Source organism: Rhincodon typus, chromosome 4 (assembly GCF_021869965.1).
Source record: "Rhincodon typus isolate 14 chromosome 4, sRhiTyp1.1, whole genome shotgun sequence".
In the NCBI taxonomy this organism is placed as follows: Eukaryota; Metazoa; Chordata; class Chondrichthyes; order Orectolobiformes; family Rhincodontidae; genus Rhincodon; species Rhincodon typus.
The window spans coordinates 34,900,454-34,921,778 of NC_063335.1; the positions used below are offsets into that span (position 1 = coordinate 34,900,454).

Here is a 21,325-nt window from a genome sequence, read left to right on the forward strand (position 1 = left end):
TGTTATCTCTGACTCCAGCATCTTACAGATCTTACTATCTGTAAGTGTGGGTAGAGTTAGTCATATACCCTGCCTCATTATTCAATGAATAGGAGAGTTGTCCTCGATGTAGCCAATATTTGTCTCTACGCCAACATCGCAAAACAGATTTATTTGGTTATGATCATGTTGCTGTTTGTGGGTGCTTGCTGCCTGCAATTGGTGACTATACTTGGGGGGGGAAAATGGATGGTTTGAGTGAGAAGCACTGTGGGATCCATAGAATCCCTACAGTGTGGAAACAGGCCCTTTGGCCCAACAAGTCCACATCGACCCTCAGAGTATCCCACCCAGACCCATCCCCCTGATCTACACATCCCTGAACACTACGGGCAATTTAGCATGACCAATCCACCTAGCCTGCACATCTTTGGACTGTGGGAGGAAACCGGAGCACCTGGAGGAAACCCACGCAGACACAGGGAGAATGTGCAAACTCCACACAGACAGTCGCTCAAGAGTGGAATCGAACCCGGTTCCCTGGCGCTGTGAGGCAGCAGTGCTAACCACTGTGCCACCTTGCCGTTCCTTCCTTTGTGGAAGGAAATGTGAAGATTTTTTAACAACTATTTGCTGCTCCATTCTTTTAAATGACTACCTAAATTAACAAGATGTTGTTCTCTTGTTTCAGCGATTCTTCTGCTCCTAGCCTCCTTAAAGCAGGTCAGCTGAGCATACCTGTGACATGTGACCCCACTACCTTTCAATGGTTTGTTTTGGCTCATTCACAAAGAGCCAGGACCTACTTGAGAAGAGAGGAAGAGTAAGTAACAGATTCTAACTTAGCACATGTTGCCAAGGAGAGTAATATATTTTGAAATATATGGGTAATTCATTAAAGAATTGGGAAACTGAGTTGATTGTATTTTAACAATGTGCATAAAGAACCATTGACTGGACCAACTCAAAGGGGCTGGAGTGTCAGTAGTTCTGAATTCCAAAATGCCTAATAGCTCATTGATACCAACAATTATCCCAGGTGTGATTGAGATATTTGCTGGCTACAACAAGGAGATAGTAAAATAACGGTGTAACAAGACCATCATTAATATTCAAAATTCTTTAGTTTGATGATAAGGAAAAATTACGTTAATGGAGCAAATCTTAATGGGACCCCATTAATTAGGTCTTTACGTGCAACCTTCAGTTCAAAGCTCTTTTGCCCTTTGACCTTTTCATAATAGTGTAGCGGCATCTGGGAACTCTAAACATGAGGATTTTAGGACTGAAATGAACAGACAAACAAAAGAGAAAGAAAGCAGGTGAATTACAGTGAAATCAGATCCAGAAATAAAGAGAAGAGAAAGGTTGGATTGAGGCAAAGGAAAAGAGACACTGGTAAAGTTTAAAAAAAAAACTGTTTACATTATAAAAACTCTAACATCACTTTGTCTGAAAGTTTGGAACTAAACAATTTAAATTGCTCACTGCCCCTTGACCTGCTGAGTACATCCAGTATTTTTTGTTTTTATTTGGGGTTTCGAGCATCTGCAAGTCTTAGTTCCTCTATATTATTGTTTGAATTCTTCCCTTTCTGGTCCAGAGCAATTTATTTACATTGCATTAATTATTACATTGTTACTGGTAGAAAAGGTCGGGCACAGAAAGAGGCCACTTGGCCCATATGTCTGCACCAGTGCAGAAACTAGCCTCATAGCCTGATCCCATTTTTCTGTAATCAGTCTAAAGCCTTCAGGTTTCTGAAATTGACCTGCACATCCAGACAGCTTGTATATGAGTTGAAGATTTCTGCCCTCGCTATCCTTTCAGTGAGTGAGCTATGAACCTACTGCCTTCTGGGTGAAAAAAAAAATTTCTTCATCTCCCCTGTAATCTTTCTACCAGTCACTTTAAATCCTTGCCCCTGAGTCACTGGTCTCCCTACTAAGGTAAATAGCCCTGTCCAGCTGCTCTATCCAGGACCCTCAATTTGTTTGTCTCAGTCAACTCTCACCCAAGCCTACTGTTCTGCCAGGAGAACAACCCGACCTATCTAAGCATTCTTTGTAGCTACAATTGTGGTGCCATCCTTGTAAATCTCCTCTGTACCCTCTTTAGTGCAATTACATCCTTTCTATAATGAGGTGATCAAAATTGCACATTGTAATTTTGGCCTAACTAATGATTTATATAATTCCAGCATAACCTCCTTACTCTTATGTTCCATGCCATGGCTAATAAAGAGAAAGATTTCTAGCGTACCTATTTATCTGTCCTGCTACCTTTGGTGATTTTAGACCTTTCATTCCGAGGTCTGTCACTTCTTTTACACCTCTCAGTATTTTCCCATTAATTGTGTATTCTTTTGCCTTGTTAGACCTTCCTAAATGCACCACCTCACACCTTACTAAATTGAATTTAATTTGCTGTTTTTCTACCCACCAGTTGTTATATAGATACTTATACTGATAATTATCAGTCCTAAATTTCTGTGGTGAGTTTAATGGGTAAATAATGTGTAATAAGAGCAGGGTTGAGTATGAAAGGCCATTAGTGAGCAGCAGCAGCAGAGATTGATGACCAACAATTTGTGGAATTTCACAGCTCAGTATTATCTCTTCATCCCGTGACTATGACAGCTAATTAACTGTATATACACACTCCATTACTTCTCGAGCAAATCAACTGTTTCACTCCAGAAGTTAATGGATTTTTATTTTTATCCAACTAGATTGGAACTGAAACAGAAGACACTGATCAGAGATTGCATTGAACGACTTGGACTCAAGAGACTATATAAGGAGCCTAGTGTGTCCAGCCAACAAATGGTGAAGTGCTGTCAAAGACTCCTTGAAGGAAACATCAGTGAGTTGCAAGGGATGCACCTGTGTATCTCCCATTTCTATACAGTGTTACAGGATGGTGACTTGTGCGTGCCCTGGGACTGGAAACGGTAACTTAGGAGAATAAGAAAAAGAGACTGGATCCAAGATGCTCCTCACAATCTCAGCTTGGAGCATTGTAAAGCTAACAAGTGAATGAAACTGGAAGTGTGCATGTTTTTGGAACTATAGCTAATAACCAACGTTGGGGAAATTCCAAGTTGCCCACAGAGAGCTGAATTGTAATGTGAATTAAAATATGTATTAAAAAATTTGCCAACATCAAAGTGACCAGCTCTCTAGAGTGGGAATTCAACCCCTGGGTAACTGAACCAACCAATTTGACTTGCTGAGGAAACATGCACTTTTATATGCACGTTGTAAGCTGGAACTAAGTTGGTCATGGTTGAGGCTCAAATTTTTTAACCATCGTATGGCTACCCAGGTATTTCCAGCACTTAGTGCCTGTTGATGCATATTTTGGAAGGATCTGAAGATTGATACTCACCTGTTTGGCCACATTGAATGCACTTTCCTTGACGATCAATCTTGAAGTGGGACCTGAACCTAAAGTTTCTGACTTGGAGACAAAGATGCTACCTACTAGGCCATAAGACCTTATATCAATTTTATAAACCTCATTTTCTAACATCACACCTCACCATATTGATGAACGAGGCTAATTTGGATTATGTCTTTTTGTTTAGATTACTTCCTTCCCTCCTGTGCGCACCAGTATCCAAAGTGCCCAAGTTTGAGGAATATGGAGAACAGTAGATCTAGAACCTGTAGCTCACACAGCCAGGGCACCAAATATCTAAAACATAGAGCAGATCGAATTGTGGAAGTGCTGTCTTGCACTTAGTTACTATACTGATAGAATAAAGCCCTAACCCTGTGATGATCTTCCATCCATACTTCCTCTTCATCATTAAGAATCCTGTACTTTCACCTCTGCAATCTCAATCAACTCCACCATATCTCAGCTCATCTGCTACCAGAGCCCCCATCCATATCTTTGTTATTTCTAGACTTTGAGTCCAGATGTTCTGTGGACCACCTCCCATAAACTTGAACTCACATCAAATCTAGTTTACTCATCAGCCTGTGTTGCTAACTTAAACTTTCTCCTGGTCTGGCAATGCATCCTTTTCAGATACTCATACTTGTTTGTAAAATTCCCCATGCCATCCTACAAACTTTTAAGAAATCTGTGCACCTTTAATTCCGATATCTTAGGCATTCTCAGTTTTATCCAGTACACTGCTGTGGCTGGCTTGAAAATAGTAAGAACTGCAGATGATAGAGTCAGAATCAATACAGTACAGAGCTGGAGGAACACAGCAGGTCAGGCAGCTTCAGAGGAGCAGGAAGGTTAACATTTTGGGTCAGGACCTGCTGTATTTCCCCCAGCTCCACACTGTATTGACTTCGGCTGGCTTTCAGCTTTTTGGATCCTAAGACCCACAATTCTCTGCCTCTCGTAAAAGATATTTGTTAAAACCCACACTCTTTACCTAGATTTTAGTCAAACCTCCTGATGTCTTTTTGGTGGTTGACTGTTGTTCTACTGTTGATAAAGTACTTTGTGTTTTACTGCCTTAAAAAGGTGCTATGCAAGTGCAGGTCGTTGAACAGCAGCAAATACGACAGTGATTTTGGCAGCAGAAAATTGCGTTAGTTACGTTTCAGCAGGATGGGATGGGTGGTGTGCACGTGCAGTTTTATAGCTAGAGCCCCATTAACAGATTAAACCTTAAAAGATCATGAGAGGCAGTACAAGACATTGCATTCAAATGATTTTTGTAATAAGAGGGTTTTCTTGTGACAGTAGACACCTTTTACTTAGTCAATATTCTATGGAGTTTCAAAACTAAAGTCATGTCATTGAAATGTACAGGATTCTGAAGAAGCTTAACAGGGTAGGCACAGAAGTATGGGAAATCTGGAACACAGGTATAGTTTCAAGTTAAAGATCTGATCACTTAGGACTATGAAAAATTTCTTGACTCAAAAAGATCTATGTGTCTTTGGAAAAAGTCTACCCTGGAAAGTTGTTGAATATAATAAAGGCTGGAACAAAGAGCTTTTTGGTCTTTGCAGCATGAAGGAAATAGAGTTGAAGCAAAAGCCGTATCACAAAGTAGTGGAGCAGACTCAAAAGCAAAACCATCTACCTCTTCTTTTCCACTAAGTCACGAAAATGCAAATCAATAGTTTCTCAATGTAATTCATCTTTTAATTTTCACATTTTTTCGTTCTGTTTGATGCTACTTCACTTGAAGACACTGAAACGTGGGCATAAATGGCAACAGCAGCCCCCACCCTGCCTCTCCAGCCACTGCATTTAAAGATTTTAAGACAATTCCCAGACCAGTGGAGAGTGCAGTGATCCTTAGTGCTTTGATCAATATATAATCAAAGAACAGAATCCCTACAGTATGGAAAGGGGCTGTTCGGCCCATTGAGTTTTCCGAAGAGCGACACCCCACATTCAGTTTTGAGAAATATGATGTCATCTGGAAGCCACTGTGAAAGGTAAATGCCTATGGTACTGTCCAAACAACAGCAATTTCTCTATGACGAAGCACAGGTCGGTCACATGCAGGTCTGCAAAATGGGCAGAGAATGTGCATAACAAAAGTTGGCAAAAGTTTTTGGTGAAGCAAAAAAAAAAAAAAAAAAAAAAAAAAATTTTTTAAAAATAGAACTGAGAAGGTGCAAGTGTGGAGCATGCATTAAACCAGTTCTCACAGATGGTATCTATCTGGGTTTTGACTTTTTTGTATGTTTGAGTTGTCTACCACATTTGTTGTTTCTTCCCTACTGCTGTCTTGTTCTTTTAATTGCCGAAGATGATCCCCTCTTTGGTTACTCCTTCCAGCTTTTCAGAATTGCAGATGTCTAATGCCCAAGAGTAAAGTCTGGAGGAGCTGGCATTTCAGGAATAAACCCTTTGCTGATGCCTGATCTGATGAATTTAATACTCTACTAGTCCCCTCTTATACTCTGTCTCTATTACTCACCCATTTGCTGGCCTAATTTAGCTCCCAGTCCAGTAGTGCCCTAACTTTAAAATTCAAATTTGGCTTCTCAAGTTCCTCTGCAGATTGTCCTCAGAGATCTCCAACTCCCACCTGTTCTATCATCCTCAGCCATCAACAACACGTCTCATTTCTGGTCTCCTGCACATCTGTTTAACTGCTGCATTGTTGACAGCCCTGTCTTCAGCTGCCATGAACCTACTTCCTTCTCCAAGCCCCTCTGTATCGCTCTTTTAAAGATGCTGTTAAGAATCAACACCTTTGATCAAATGTGGGTCACTGGCCCAACATCTCCATGTTGCTCACTGTCAAGTAATCATCCTGCAAAGATCTATATACATGCTAGTTCTTTTTATTTGATATTTGCAGCATCTACAGACTATTTGCTTTTTGTGCCCATCTCCCCTTATAGGTTGACCTGATATATTGGAAACTATTAAATAGAGACTTGCTTTCATTCCATTGTCTTGACCCTAGAGGCATCCAGACGCTGCAATACCCACCCACTATCTCTGACATGCATAGTTTGCCAGAGGCAGGTCTGAAACAGGCCAAAATAAATGACAGGTGAAAAAGGCACACATGGAAAGAAACTAAAATTCAACAATCAGAATGTTTACTTGGCCAGTAATGTGAACAATCAGTTGAAAAGTGAATTCAATGCAGAATCAAAATGGCTAAACAAGCAATGACCACTAATTTTTGGACCTAGTGATCAAGAAAAATAATCAAACTTTAAGCTTCTTAAAGCATTGATATTTCCTGCTATTACTATGGTGTGGAATGTTGCACCGTGAAGAAAGACCAATTCTTTTGAACTTCCTTAGCAAAGTATCCTCAAGCTGAGATGAACGGATAGATGTACAAACCAGTGCGTATTAAGAAATATATTCAGAAGTGAAATACTTGAGCATATGGCACAAAACAAAAGTACAGAAAAGATGTTTCTGGAAGGGACAGTATTGCGGTATGGGTAAGCAAAAAGCAAGACAGTAATAAAATTGTGCAACTAAATGTGCTAAGAATTTCACGAGGGCACCATGAGCAACACAAGATCAGTGCAGCTGGAGGGCAGTGCATGTTGCAACAGAACTATCTGCACCACCAGGCAGTGATGTATACATTCAACTACCTCAACGTTCTTTTTGTTTTAAAATCCAAAACACATGAAAATTAATTTGGTGAGTTAAAATTCTTGCTTCCAATTCAGTTTTCACTATAAAAGAGCTGGATTTATACTTATTGTTCCACTTTCATATATAGCAGGATAGATTAAAGTCTACCACAAACAGCTTTTAACCAGATTAGGTGAAGCAAGTTTATAATTTAACGCTCTTATAAATCAGTTATAAGACAGTGTATAGTGTATTGTGTGTGGTGTGCTCAAGAAGTCTGGTCAAGTGTGTTCCCCTAGCCCCATCATCTCAAATGATTTCTACTGCACAAAAGTTCCTTAGTTTACTGAAAAGATAACATTTTCAACATCAAATGGTTTTATTGTTCAGTGATTGGCAATTTAACACATGTAACTCAAAAATATTTTTTTTAATATTCAGGCCGGAGTAATCTCTCTGCCATAATTAGTCGAACAGCCAAACCTTGCCAGCCCACTTCATGTTCCATTCCAGCCACTTTAGTGCAGAGGAATATTCTAAACTGAAGACTTCTTCTTTTGCAATGTTCACTGTTGTGTGCTTTATCTGAAGCTTTGGTTCTGATATTCGAGCAGCTGCCAGCAATCTGTCTACAGCTGCTTCATAATCTCCATTTGTCAACTGATTCTTCTCATCTTCATTCCTGTTAAAATCCAAAAGAAAGAATAAAACATCTGCTTGCTGAATAATAAATCAAAGTTAAAGCTTTAAAGGAAAGGACTTAAACCTTCTCAGTACAATCTGCAGAGATTGTTTGGAGACGCTGGGGCTCTGAATATTGCTAGCATTCGTAACAAGGAACATTTCAGTTGCCAGTAACATTTCTACCTCTGACAGGAAGTATGGAATCGGGAGCAGTTTGCGGTACAAGTTTTCCTCAACTGGTGGATAGCACCCACTGGACAAGGCTTCTGCAAAATGAAATCACAATTAATTTCATTTCTTTCTCTCTCATATGCTGGGACCAATATTTATCCCTCATCTCATATTACCTGGCAATTACTACATTGTGCGAGGTTGCTGTATGCAAAATTGGCTACCATGTTTCCCACATTACAATGTTGACCATGTAGCAAAAGTAGTTAATTGGCTGTAAAGTGACAAACACCCAACAAGTTAAGGCATTAAGCAAGACTTTTTCTTAAATGCACGTAATTCGCATTCAGTACCAGGAATCAATGTCCCTGTCAGAATAGATTTGCACAGGAATAAAAAGGAGCAGAAGCACAAATAGACTCTGTGGCTCCTCAAGCCTAGCCCAGCATTCATCAAGGTACCAGCTATGCTTTTACGTAAACTCCAATTTCCTGCACCATGCTCACATCCTTCAATTCCCTTAGTGGTGGAAAATCTATTGATTTTTATCTTGAATATGTGACTGAGCACCCAGAGCTTTCTGGGAAGATTTCAGAGATTCACAAACCATGCTTCTCATTTCAGTCCAAAATAGCCAATCATTTGGAGGTTATACACCATAATTTCAGAGTCTCCAGGCAAGGGAAACAAACTTCAGTGTAACTGTTTACATAAATTAATCTCTCAGGATGGCAGTGTCCTGTACGCTCATTTATACCTATGCTAACAATGATTCTTTGGGCAAAATACCAAGTTAAATATTTTTTATAGTGCCAACTGGCAGTTTATTCAGTTCCTCTATTACTAACTAGCACGAATGGCTCAGTGAGAACATGTTCATCTGACAAAGGATTGCCAGTTCAAGCTGCACTCCAGAACTGGAGTACTCAGCATTAGTATCTGCAGGAATGCTATAATGGTGGAGGGCTTTCAGTTAAAACAGACATCACATGTTCATCTGGATATCATTAAATGGGAGGGAAAGGATATATTACCAAATATCTCATCAAGACCCTTCGGACATAGAAAAATAATTCACACCCAGTGAACCAGTTCTGAAATGCAGTTATATCGGAAACTTGACAGTAATTTTCTGTTAATCAAGTCCCACAAATAGCAAATAAGACAGACAAGTTAATCTGTTTTGAGTTGTGCTAGTTGAAGGATGAGAGATGTTCACGTTCTCAAGAGAACTACGTGCGCTACCTGTATAGTGTAGTGCGACTGTTAACAGCAACCAGATCCAACCAAACAGGCAGATGGTACTTCATTTTAATACACCTTTACCCCATGATGCAACAGAAAGTGACAGGCAGGAAAAGACCATCAGATCCACATCAGGCCTTCCGCAAACCATGCTGGCCAGTGCATGAGGACTAAGGCTCTTCCCAACCATGAAGTATCCTGGAAGGGGCCCAAAAGAGATTTTTTTTTGGGTGACACATTCCAGAGGTGCACTGGCCTGGTGCTCTCACTCATCACCTTTGTGCACTTCCTTGTTGCCCGGCTACATGAGCCAGAAGGGGCACGTAAATGTTGGTAGACTTTGTACAAGATGGGGTGGGTGAGAGGGGAATGTTGAGCAGCAAAAAAAAGAAATACACCATCCTGACACTGAACTACATGGTCATCTTTTCACTTGTGTTAAAATCCAGGATTTTTTTATTAACCAACTGTGGGTATACCTACAGCAGGGCCCAGATCAGGGGGGTACATTAAGATTACACTAATTACTGGGGCAGGGTTGCTGTGCTTAGGCCACAAGCAGCACCAGAACCCATGGTTTCTCTTCCGGTCCCTGACCTACACCACACAGACTGCATCAGGTTATGATAATAGCTCACCACAACCTGCTCAGGAAATTTCAACTAGGGAGGAGTTTTAAATGCTCTGCCAATGCCACTCACACCCAATAAATAAATAGAAAATACAACTGAAGCTAGATAAATCACCTGTCAAGAAATGATGAAACACCAAGGTAAATATTTGGTGACAGTCAGAACTTAATGGTTCTGGTTAACGAGTCGATTTCCATCTACCTTCTGGCACAAAACAGAAGTTTGGACACATGAACAAGGATACAACCTAGACAGACTTACTCTTGTACTGTTTTCTTGCTTTTGGCCACAAACAAGACCTTCCTAAAGCTGTAATTAAGTTTCTCACAGCCAAAGTATTTACAGGAATATTTGCCGATCTCATAAACTCCAGTGTGTCAGTTGATACCCCAAGACAATTATTTTGGATGCACTCATGCAGCAGATTGTTGAAAATATTGACATACAGTGGGATATCCATGGTACCTGCAATACATAAAAAAAACTTTAAATTTCTATTAGTCAAAACAAAGAAAATAATTGTAAATTTCTTCAAAAGGAAATTTCACCAAGATTTTCCTCAAATCTACCAAGCTTTTGGTCACTTTTCGGAGTAACTCCTTATCGAGCTTTGTATTAGATTTTGTTTGGTAATATGTGAAGTGGCTTGTTTAGGACAGTATGAAACAAATATAAATTGTTTTCAATGTCCTATTTTGATGTCTCCCTCCTCCAAGATCCTAGTGATTATAAAGAATTATGATGGATACTTGTGATGAAATGTAATTGGTACAGTAATGTGGCTGACTTTTAACTGCACTCAAATGGCTTAGCAAGCTACCTAATTGCAAGGATACTTAGGAATGGACAACAAATACTGCCCTCATGCCACATCCCATGAAAAAATGAGAAAAAAATATTTGGTATCTCCATCCAGATTTTCTCCGCTTGCTTCCTCATACTGGGCTTTACTTCAGTTATGGTGCCACCCTCCAGTGATTAGTTATTTTTAATTAGTTGGCAGGCTTCACATTCATGGGGAATGTCACAGTTCATCTTCATCTCATCTGCACCCAGTATTTGCAAAATCATGCTGGGAGCCTAGTTTGTTTGTTTATTTGTTGCCAGCAAGGTTAGGAATTATTATCCACCCTGATTGCCTTTGAGGTGGTGGTGCTGGTTTGGCAACTTCCTTGAACCAATTCTGTGTTGGATTTGCCACCAAGATCCTTGTTAAAATGTAACATCCGCAATCAAGCCAGACAGTCCACGACCTTCCCCAATTCACCATAGCTCTCCCTTTCTCTGGGGGTATGTAGACTATCTGAACTGTAATGACTATTAAATAGAACCTGGCAGAAACCGTTCTTTTAAAAAAAAAGTTTACGGCCTAACCAGCATGTTTTTGCAATGCATTTTTTGAACACCCGTTTACTCATCATAAAGATATTACAAATGGGGACTAAAAAGATGTTTGACCAGACAGGCAAGTTTGAAGTGAGAGTTCATGTTATGAAAACTCCAGGAATCTAACCATGTAATTTGAATATGTTCAAAGCTCAATGAAAGGGAGAACATGAAATGTTCAATGAGTTATAGAGAGGTCACCCTTTCTGGATGAACACAAAATTCAGAAACAAACCAAAGGCTGACACAACATTCTTGGAAACTAAGCATACTGTTCTCCAAAATCTCAAAATCTGTGCAATACCAGATTGTTTTATTGCACTTACCATTTATTTTCTGGAATCCAGGCAAGTTCTGCAGAACTTCCAATGTTTCACAATACATGTTACTCTTCAGAGTTGCATCAGCAAGTCTAAACAAAAAGTTGTGTCGATTGAGAACATCCAAATCATCACAAGGCCAATCTGGAGTACAGATTATCCAGCCAGATTCTGTGTATTAAAAATATATTCAGAATAAAGAGATTTTGTCTGGATATTTCAGCAGCAAAACCATGATTTCCGATTTCATTTTGCAAGACCTAACCATCTAGACCAATATGGGTCCACTAAGCCAGTCCAGAATGCAGGTCGCTAACAATGCCATTGATATGATTGAGAGGGAGAGAGAGAGAGAGACAGAGCGAGAGAGAGAGACAGAGACAAAAAGAGAAAGAGAATCGGCCAGAAGCCTCATCTTCCCAGTCCCCTAGCATAACACAATGCGACGGACTCTCACAAATGCAGGTTCTCACATATGCAAAGAACAATGTTTGTTTATAAGATAAATTTAGTTTACTCTTATTTGTGTTTAATATAAATGTAAGTATCATTTTCTCTGGAAAAAAATTGTGCTGACTTTACAACACATTGGAATGTTTCAAATAAATGTGTTTCCTTGAAATATAAGCAATATGGAAATATTGATATTTTTTAATCCAAAATCAATTGACAATTTACACATTAGTATAAAAATGCACATACATTTACTAGATTTAAAGAGGGGAAAAAAGTAAAATACTTGAAGTTTCCATAAAGTTCCCATTAATTCTGAGGAGTTTCTTTGCAGTGAGGAGCAAATTCAGGTGGGTTAGGAATGGTAGATGATCTACGGGTTCTTCTGCCATGACTAAGTGGTCGCTGAAAAAATGTTTCAGAGCCACTGGTTCATTTCAGTAAAGGTTGTGCACCTGAAACACATCTACTAGGACAACATAACATCCAAAATACAAAATACTACAAATAAGATTAACTGTTCTTCAAAATTTTAGCCATTCAAGCCATTTAGAAATCACCAACTGCTGTTCAGGGGTGATGTTGATAAGCAACTCTTCAAAGAAGAATGGAAATTTGGAATTCACTCTCTCCCCCACTGAAAATGCTGTCGAGGTTGGAGGGTCATTTGAAAATTTAAGAACCAGGATTGTTTGATTTTCGTTGGGCAAAAGGTATTAAATGGGTTAGGGCATCAGGCATATCAACAATGGATCAGGCTAAAGGGGCTGAATGACTTCCTCCTACGCCTATGTTTGCTCAGAGAAAAGAATTAATGACAGACAAACATGAAACTTTAAGACAAGTAAATGAATGACAGTTTGATTTTGACAACTCCAGCAAAGGGACAATGATTCAGATGGATTCTATTGTTGTAAATACCCACACTTAGCAAAGCAAGCTGATACCAGGTAAACAAAATACTAAGTATTTTCTTCTTTGTCTATTACAAAAAAAAAGATTAAAATTCAGTGAAAGATGAAAGAAATGTTCCTCTGATATCTGAAACAAAACCAGAAGTTACCCAACTATTTTAGTTCAAATTTTCTTAGAAACTCTGCATGGTCATGAGATTATAGCAATTCCTAGGATTTCTGCAGAAAAACAGAAAATTCAATTGCTCTGTTCATGTTACCATTACATGTTTCAGAAAATAGCAGTCACAAGCAAAGATTCCTGAATTTGATGGTGATAAGGAAAGCTTAACTGTTAAGTATTGGATGATTTGTAACCACCCCAGTTAGGGATGACCCATCATTTGGAATACTAGGACATACCTCTTAATAGCCAAAGTGCTTTATTCACACATCCTGTTTTGAGAAAGGTTTCTCCAGCAACATTAATGATCTGGCATCTTGATACAGCATACTCACTAACGATACTCTTCAATACTGTGAAATTCACTGGAATTTCCTGTAACATTTCCAGAACTTTTCTTGCCTGGGACAAGACATAATACAAATGCAATTGCATTATCAGTCAACACACGTTTAGTTTCAACCAGAAGCTCTTCCAAATCTACCAAAATTGGTGGTGTAATTGACAGTGAAGAAGGTTTTCTAAGACTGCAAACAGATCTTGATCAAGTGGGTCAATGGGCTGAAAAATGGCAGATGGAGTTCAACCTGGATAAATGCGAGGTATTACACTTTGGTACAACAAACAAGGGCAGGGCTTATACAATTCATGGAAGGGCTTGAGTAGTGTTGTAGAACATAAGGACCTAGGGGTGAAGGTACATAATTCTTTAAAGTTTGCGTCACGTATAGACTGAGTGGTTAAAAAGTTGTTTGGCATGCTTGCCTTCACTGCTCAGTCCTTTGAGTATAGGAGTTGGGTGGGACATTATGTAGAGGTTGTACAGGTTATTCGTGAGGACTCTTCTGGAATAGTGTGTGCAGTTCTGGTCACCCAGTTATAGAAAAGATATTATCAAGCCGGAAAGGGTTCAGAAGAAATTTACCAAGATGCTGCCACGTATGGAAAAAACCATTTGAGTCATAATGAAGGGCCGGGACTTTTTCCACTGGAGGAGCGTAGATTGACCGGTGACCTGATAGAAGTTTTAAAATGATGAGAGGTATAGACAAAGTTGATGGCACATTTTTAAGGTGATAGGAGAGAGATTTAAAAAATACATGAGACAATTTTTTTTTTTTTTTTAAAAATAGAGGGTTGTTTGCGAGTAGAATGAACTTCCTGAGGAAGTGGTGGATGAGGGTACAGTTATAATGTCTAAAAGATGTTCGGATGGATACATGAATAGGAAAGGTTTGGAGGGGTATAGTCCTGGAGCAGGCAGGTGGGACTAGTTTAGTTTGGGATTATGTTCAGCATGGACTGGTACGACCAAAGGATCTGTTTCTGTGCTTTGTGAGTCTACAATTCTATGACTCTGTGACTAACAAAACAATAAAATACTACAGACGCTGGAAGTCAGAAATAAAAACAAAATGCTGAAAATACTCTGGTTTAGCAGCATCTGTGGACAGAGAAACAGAGTCAATGTTTCAGGTCAATGACCTTCTGTCAGACTTGGAAGACCTGAACAGCTTCTAGGTAGATGTAGAGTCAGAGAAAAGGTCAGAGGGCAGCAGATAAACATAAGGGGGAAAAAACATAAGAGGGGTAAGACCTGTAAAGCTGTTGGAAGTGATGCTAAACCAAGCCCCCAACTCAAACCAATGTCAATAAAATCCCACTTCACTCTCAGGAAGAAAGTTCTCCCTTGATACTGTGGGAGAGTCTAGGACCAAAGGGGTAAGTTTCAGAATAAAGGGATGATCATTTAAGACTGAGATGAGGAGGAATTGATTCACTCAGAGTTGAGTCATTGAAATTCCATGCTGCCACAGTTCCTTCTGTACACCTAAAACGGAGATAGATTCTAGTTTAGGTGGTAGAGGTTTAGAAGATCTAAAGTCACAACATTAATTCACAAATAAGACAAAAACAAGTTTGGGTAGAAAAAATACAGACAGAGAACAGATTCTGTAGATCAAAGTCCACACGACAAGGGCAGTGTGTTATTTTTGAGATTTTTATATCATTATTTCTAGGATCAAATGTCAATCTTTTATTCAAAGCTGATCGTGTGGACCTAGGTCTTTTCTTTTATTTTATTTCTTTGCCTCTTTACTTTTAGAGATAAATGGCAAGAGATGCTGGTTTACAGACTTCCAATATCTCCAAATGCACTATACGCTGAAATGTGCAACAAACTGCAGGTGAACTAATCTGAAGGCCGTTATTAGGCAGCTTTTCCTCAACTCAAACATTTCTGGTGCCACTCGTCTCAATGTATCCATCACCAATCTGTGTAGCTAAAATATACATAACTCAATCCAACTTGATCTTCAAGTTGCAAGACTTCTTTGGACTTTCAGCTTTCTGGCATTGTCTAACTTCTATACTCCATTTATAATCCAAAAAGAAAAAAAAAAGTGGTCCCTTAAAAAAGGATGAATATTATAGCTAACTCTTCCGCATGTTCTTTAACTGACCAGAAAACCTGCACGCTGATGCCTAGTTTAGGTTCTGCCAGGGCCATCCAATTCGTAACTTCAGTAAGGCTTTGGTTCAATTTACAAAAGAACTGAACACCAGAGGAGGTGAAGTGAGAGGAGATTAACTACTCTTGACAGCAAAGCAGCATTTGACACGGCATGGCATCAAGAAGCTCTAACAAACCTGGAGTCCATGGGAATCATGAGGAAAAGTCTGGATTCTCCCAAATATTTAAATTGAATCAAATCATCCCAACATTGACAACTCCAATTTTTGTCTTTTTCAGCTTTTATGGACTTCACTGTCAACTCTGCTCTCAAGTTGAGATTTTCTTTCTCATCCATTGCCACAGGTTTCTCCAAAATACTTCCTTTCCTTACAAGCCAAATTTTTATATTCCCTTAAAGTCATTCAATTCTGTAAGGTTGAATACTGCTCATAAATTGGATGATACCTTGACTGTCTAAAGAACCATAAAAAGCCCTCTTTCAGACGGCCAAAGTTTTGCTCATCTTCTGTACTCAGCAAAGTACTCAGTTTTTTTCCTCTGCATCCCCACCTTAAATCTCGGGCATGGCATGACGCCAAACTCTTCTTCCGCCGTCTTCACCTGTGCTCATTTCTTTGGGCAAGAGTCCTCTTCCCATCCCACAGACCCCTTTGCCCAGTTCCAACACTCTCCCTCCACCCTTCTACCTGCCCTCAATCTGTTCATTGAGAACTGTCAACGTGATATTAGTCGCCTCAATCTACACTCAGATCTAACCCTGACTTTGTTATGAAGGCTGCCGATAAGGATGATGCTGTTGTAATCTGGCGTACTGACCTCTACCTTGCAGAGGCTGAGCGCCAACTCTCAGATACCTCCTCCTATCTTCCCCTGGACCATGACCCCACCATGACACATCAGGCCATTGTATCTACTACAGTAACTGATCTCATTTCATCCAGTGATCTCCCCCTCCTCCGCTTCAAAGCTGATAGTTCCCCCAGCCTCGCACAGCTCACTTCTACGTCCTCCCAAAAATCCACAAACAGGAGTGTCCAGGCAGACTCATTGTTTCAACCTGCTCCTGCCCTACAGAACTCATCTCTTCCTACCTTGACTCAGTCTTCTCTTCCCTGGTCCAATCCCTGCCCACATACATCCATGATTCCTCTGACACCTTATACCAGCGTCAAAACCTCAAGTTTGCCAGTTCCAGCCACCTCCTCTTCACCACGGACGTGCAATCCCTTTAGACGTCCGTTCACCACCAGGTGGTGGTTAGGACTCTCTGCTTCTTCCTGGAGCAAAGACCTGAATCATTCCCACCCACCACCACCCTCCTCCGCTTGGCCGAGCTCGTCCTCACCCACAACTTCTCTTTTAATTCCTCTCATTTTCTTCAGGTCAGAGCGGTGACCATAGGTACCTGCATGGGCCTCAGTTATGCCTGTCTCTTCATGGGGTACATGGAACATTCCTTGTTTCGGTCCTATTCTGACCCCCACTCACAACTCTTTCTCTGATACATGGGTGAAATCATCGGTGTTGTTTCCCTCTCTCTCCCGGAATTGGAAAATTCCGATTTCCATCCTGCCCTCACTTTCACCTGGTCTATCTCTGACTCCTCCCATCCCTTCCCTCGGCACTTGTGTTTCCATTTCTAGGAGTAGACTGGCCACTTATATCCACTACAAACCCACAGACTCCCACAGCTACCTGGACGATATCCTGCTTCCTATAAAGACGGCATCCCATTCTCTCAGTTCCTCTGTCTCCGTTGTATGTGTTCAGGTGAGGCCAGCTTCGACAAGGAAGCCTCTGAAATGTCCACCTTCTTCCTCAACCGAGGATTCCCCAGCTCAGTGGTTGACAGGGCCCTCAACTGGGTCCGATCCATCTCCCGTACTTCCACCCTCATACCTTCTCTTCCCTCCTGCAACAGCGATAGGGTTCCCCTTGTCCTTACCTATCATCCCACCAGCATCCACATCTAGGAGATCATCAGCGCCATTTCCGCCACCTCCAGCAAGATGCCACCACCAGACATATTCCCCTACCCTCCTTTGTCTGCCTTCCGCAGGGACAGTTCCCTCCGGGACACCCTAGTCCACACTTCCTTCAACACTCCCCCACAGCCCTACGGCACCTCCCCATGCAATCGACGAAGGTACAAGACCTGCTCATTTACCCTCGCCAGTATCCAGGGGCCTTAACATACCCTTCCAGGTGAAGCAACACCTGCACTTCCCAGAATCTAGTCTACTGCATCCACTGCTCACAATGTGGTCTCCTTTACATTGGGGAAACAAAGTGTGGACTTGGCGACCGCTTCACAGAACATCTATGTTTTGCTCACAAAAAAAGACCTTGAACTACCCGTTGCCTGCCACTTTAACGCACCACCCTGTTCTCTGACCAACATGTCTGTCTCTGGCTTGCTGCTGTGTTCTAGCAAAGCTCAGCGCAAGCTAAAATAACAACACCTCATTTTCTGCTTGGGGACCCTGTAGTCCTCTGGACTCAATAATCGAGTTCAATAATTTTAGGGCCTAAACTCGCTCATGTCCTAGCCCCCTACCCCACACACCAGGTCTTGTTACCACATAGCCTGCCATTACACACTACCTGTTATTAGTCACTAATAGTCCCCATTAACAATTATTCGCCCTCGCAGCCTGATCGTTATCAACTCTTTGTCTAACCGCTCTTCTCTCTCTTTAGGCTCTATCCTATCGTTTAGTCAAAACCCCATCCGCCTCCCTTTTTTTCTGCAAATAAACTGACGTTCTCCCAGCCACCCTCACTTCTGAGGAAGGGTCACTGGACCTGAAACGTTAAACTTTGTTTTTTTCCTTCACAGATGCTGCCAGACCTGCTGAGCTTTTCCAGCAACTTTGTTTTTGTTTGCTCATCTTCAGCCTTTCAATTGATCACAACCATTGTCCTTTTACAACTATGCTCAACGCATCATCTCCTCTCTCAACTCCCCAATTACCCTACCATCATCTTACACCCCTGTCTTTTTTTCTTAAAGTCTTTTAAAACCCAAGGTTGTTATCATTTAACCACTAGCTTTGGAGTCTCCTTCCAAGTATGCTGATAATCTGCATTAAGAGTCCTGGTCCTTGACTTTGACTTCTCAACAAGTTACCATTTGTAAACTCAACCAAAATAGTGACTAGTAACATTACAGTGGTAATGTGGATTACATAACAGACAAATAACTTCACTGAAATAATATTATAAATGGCTTTACATGTCAGCCAGTTTCCCCAAAAATAGAGTGAACACAAGAATTTGAGGTCCTTACTGAGGATGGTGAGCAAGGGTGACAAAAACTAAATTTTTAATACTCTTTGGTGATGAAAAATGACAAAAAAGGACAAAGCAAGGATGAAGGAGCAAATAAATTAAACTCACTATTTTCCATTAAGATAGATGGACCTTGAACATACCTTTCTCCATTGCTCATTATTATAGTATGCAACCATCACAGAGATCCCAATCCTGACAAGCAATGCCTTGATCATACCATTGATGTGTGGCTTTTGACAAACTACAAAAGACAAAAACACCAGACTTGGATTATATTATGTTCTAATATTTCGCTTTGCATTCACTTTGATTGTGCCCATGTGTGGGTGATAAATATTGTCTGGCACGTGCCTACTTCAGAAGATAAATAAAGTAGCGCCAGCTAAATTAAAGGCTTTTATTAAGGTTAAACAGGCAGCCAGTAAGCCGATCCTACCTCTATACCATCAACCTGTTTTGTGCTTTCTTCTGCTGCTTCCAAGGGAAATATTCTCAAGATAAGGAGCAGGCCATTTCAAGGCATGAGGAGGAATTTATTCACTCAAAGGGTGGTGAATCCTTGGGATTCTCTACCCCAGAGAGCTGCAAAAGCTCAATCATGAAGCAGGTTCAAGACAGACATCAAAAAGGTTTTTAAGAGACCAAAAGGATTATGAGGAACATGGACAGTATTGTGACACAGGGATAGCAAGCCAAACCAAAAATCAGTCCATCAACAGATTCACAGTGAACTTAAAACATTCAATAACTCTCAACGTCATATGATCTGTTACGGAGTCAATTACAGCCAGGAGGGATGGTATCTCAGGTACAATTTAGGAACAAAAGGGTAGCTACATGGTTTGGAGTTTATTGTAGGCCTCCAAAAAAACAGATAATTGAGGAACAGATATGTAATCAATTCACTGACATGTGCAAAAATAACAATAGAATATTATATTAAGGGATTTCAACTACCCCCAACATTATTTGGGATAATCATAGGATAAAGGGTTTAGAGGGGACAGTTCTTGAAATGTGTACAGGAGAGCGTTTCATGTCAACCTGTAGAAGGTCCCACAAGGACAGTACAGTGTGTTGGGGTCTAATTCTGGAAATTAAATTGGCAGTAAGTGTGCATTTTAGTGATAGTGACCAAAACACCATGTGTTTTGAAACAGAAATTGTTGAAGTTCAGGTCTGGCAGTATCTGTGGGAAGAAAGCAGAGTTGATGCTGCTAGTCCTGCGGCTCCTCATCGATTCATCAGTTCTTATAAATAATCACTAGACTCGAAACGTTAACTCTGTTTCTTCTCTCAGATGGTGCCAGACCTGCTAAGTTTCTCCAACAAACAAAAAAGGTATCGAGGAGAGTACAGGCCCAACATGTTCCCTTTAGGTTTAAATGTAAGAGCAACAAGCCTAGAAAAACCTGGATGTCTAGGAATATTCAAGTCTGAGTAAAAATGAAAGAGATATTTAACAGATACAAAGGGAGCAAGACAATGGAGGCCATAGAGAAGCACAGAAACTGCAGAGGGGAACTCAAGAAAGCTATTGTGGGGGGGTGTCGTGAGACAACGTTGGCAGGCAAGATTACAGAGATTCCCAAGATGTTGTACAAAGTATACCAACGGGATACAGAATAACCAGGGAAAGAGTTAGGTCAATTGCAGATCAAGGGGGCAATCTGTGCATGAACTCGAGGGACACTGGTAATGTGTTAAATGGTGTTTCACATCCCTTTACTCAGGAGAAGAAGGATGGAAGTTCAAAATTCGAGAAGATGAATTGGGAAGTTTCTGAGCAGATTGATAGACGTGAGGAGGTATTAGAACTTCCCTTAGTTAAAGAGTCAATAACAAGGGGACATAATTTTTAAAGTGAAAAGCAGGAGGTTTAGATGTACGTTGAGGAAAAACTCCCATACCCAGAGGATGGTGTGGATCTGGAATGCACTGCCGGGCAGGAACTCTCAACCTTTAAAAAGTACTTGGGTGAACACTTGAAATGTCATAACATTCAAGGCTATGGACCTAGCAGCAAGTGGGACGAGTATAGGTAGTAGGTTTTTGGTGGTACAGACTCACTGGCCAAAGGGTCTTCCGTTTTGTACAATTCTATGAATTGTTCAATTGTTCCTGACCAAACTTCACGAGTAGCAGATCTCCGACATCAAGTTTATAACAAACAAAAATTAACAATTTATTAAGAACATAACTTTCACAGGGCAGAGATGCAAGAACAAGGCAATCTAATTAATTTCTACAATCTAAGTCCAATCTTCTTCGATTATAAACCACCTCCCCCTATACCAATAGATAGACACAGTTTAGAGATAATAGATAAAAACTGTAATCGGCCAGTTCAATAACTATTTCAGAATGAAGAATACCAGGCTTTCATCTCTTGGACAACGGGTATATTACAGGCACATAGGATGGTATCTTGCTTGAATTTGAACTCATTGGTCAATGCAAACAGATTCTGCAAACCTCAGGAGACTTCTACTTGTATCTTATAGAGTGGTTTTCTTTTCTTAGAACTTTCAACAAGTCGATGACTGGAGAGAGCAAAATCAGAA

General features: G+C 40.5%; 2 protein-coding genes across 8 annotated transcripts in view; one reads left to right on the plus strand and one right to left on the minus strand.

The window, feature by feature from the left end:
* tcaim (T cell activation inhibitor, mitochondrial) overlaps positions 1 to 5,578 on the plus strand; it is a 20,971-nt gene extending 15,393 nt beyond the window's left edge. For both annotated transcript variants that reach the window (XM_020528790.2, XM_020528791.2), the window contains 2 exons: positions 671 to 802; positions 2,711 to 5,578. In XM_020528790.2, coding sequence (XP_020384379.1) covers positions 671 to 802; positions 2,711 to 2,936 — 358 coding nt within the window. In that variant the 3' untranslated portion in view covers positions 2,937 to 5,578. The remainder of the gene's footprint in view (positions 1 to 670; positions 803 to 2,710) is intronic.
* A 1,802-nt stretch (positions 5,579 to 7,380) lies between these two features.
* The window catches only part of topaz1 (testis and ovary specific TOPAZ 1), a 68,928-nt gene continuing 54,983 nt past the window's right edge, over positions 7,381 to 21,325 (minus strand). For 5 of the 6 annotated variants that reach the window (XM_048595472.1, XM_048595473.1, XM_048595474.1 and 2 more), the window contains 6 exons: positions 18,902 to 19,002; positions 13,228 to 13,390; positions 11,465 to 11,629; positions 10,014 to 10,217; positions 7,787 to 7,970; positions 7,381 to 7,702 (listed from right to left, as the gene is read on the minus strand). In XM_048595472.1, the coding sequence (XP_048451429.1) occupies positions 7,486 to 7,702; positions 7,787 to 7,970; positions 10,014 to 10,217; positions 11,465 to 11,629; positions 13,228 to 13,390; positions 18,902 to 19,002 (1,034 nt within the window). In that variant the 3' untranslated portion in view covers positions 7,381 to 7,485. The remainder of the gene's footprint in view (positions 7,703 to 7,786; positions 7,971 to 10,013; positions 10,218 to 11,464; positions 11,630 to 13,227; positions 13,391 to 18,901; positions 19,003 to 21,325) is intronic. The other variant, XM_048595476.1, reaches the window with a different exon arrangement.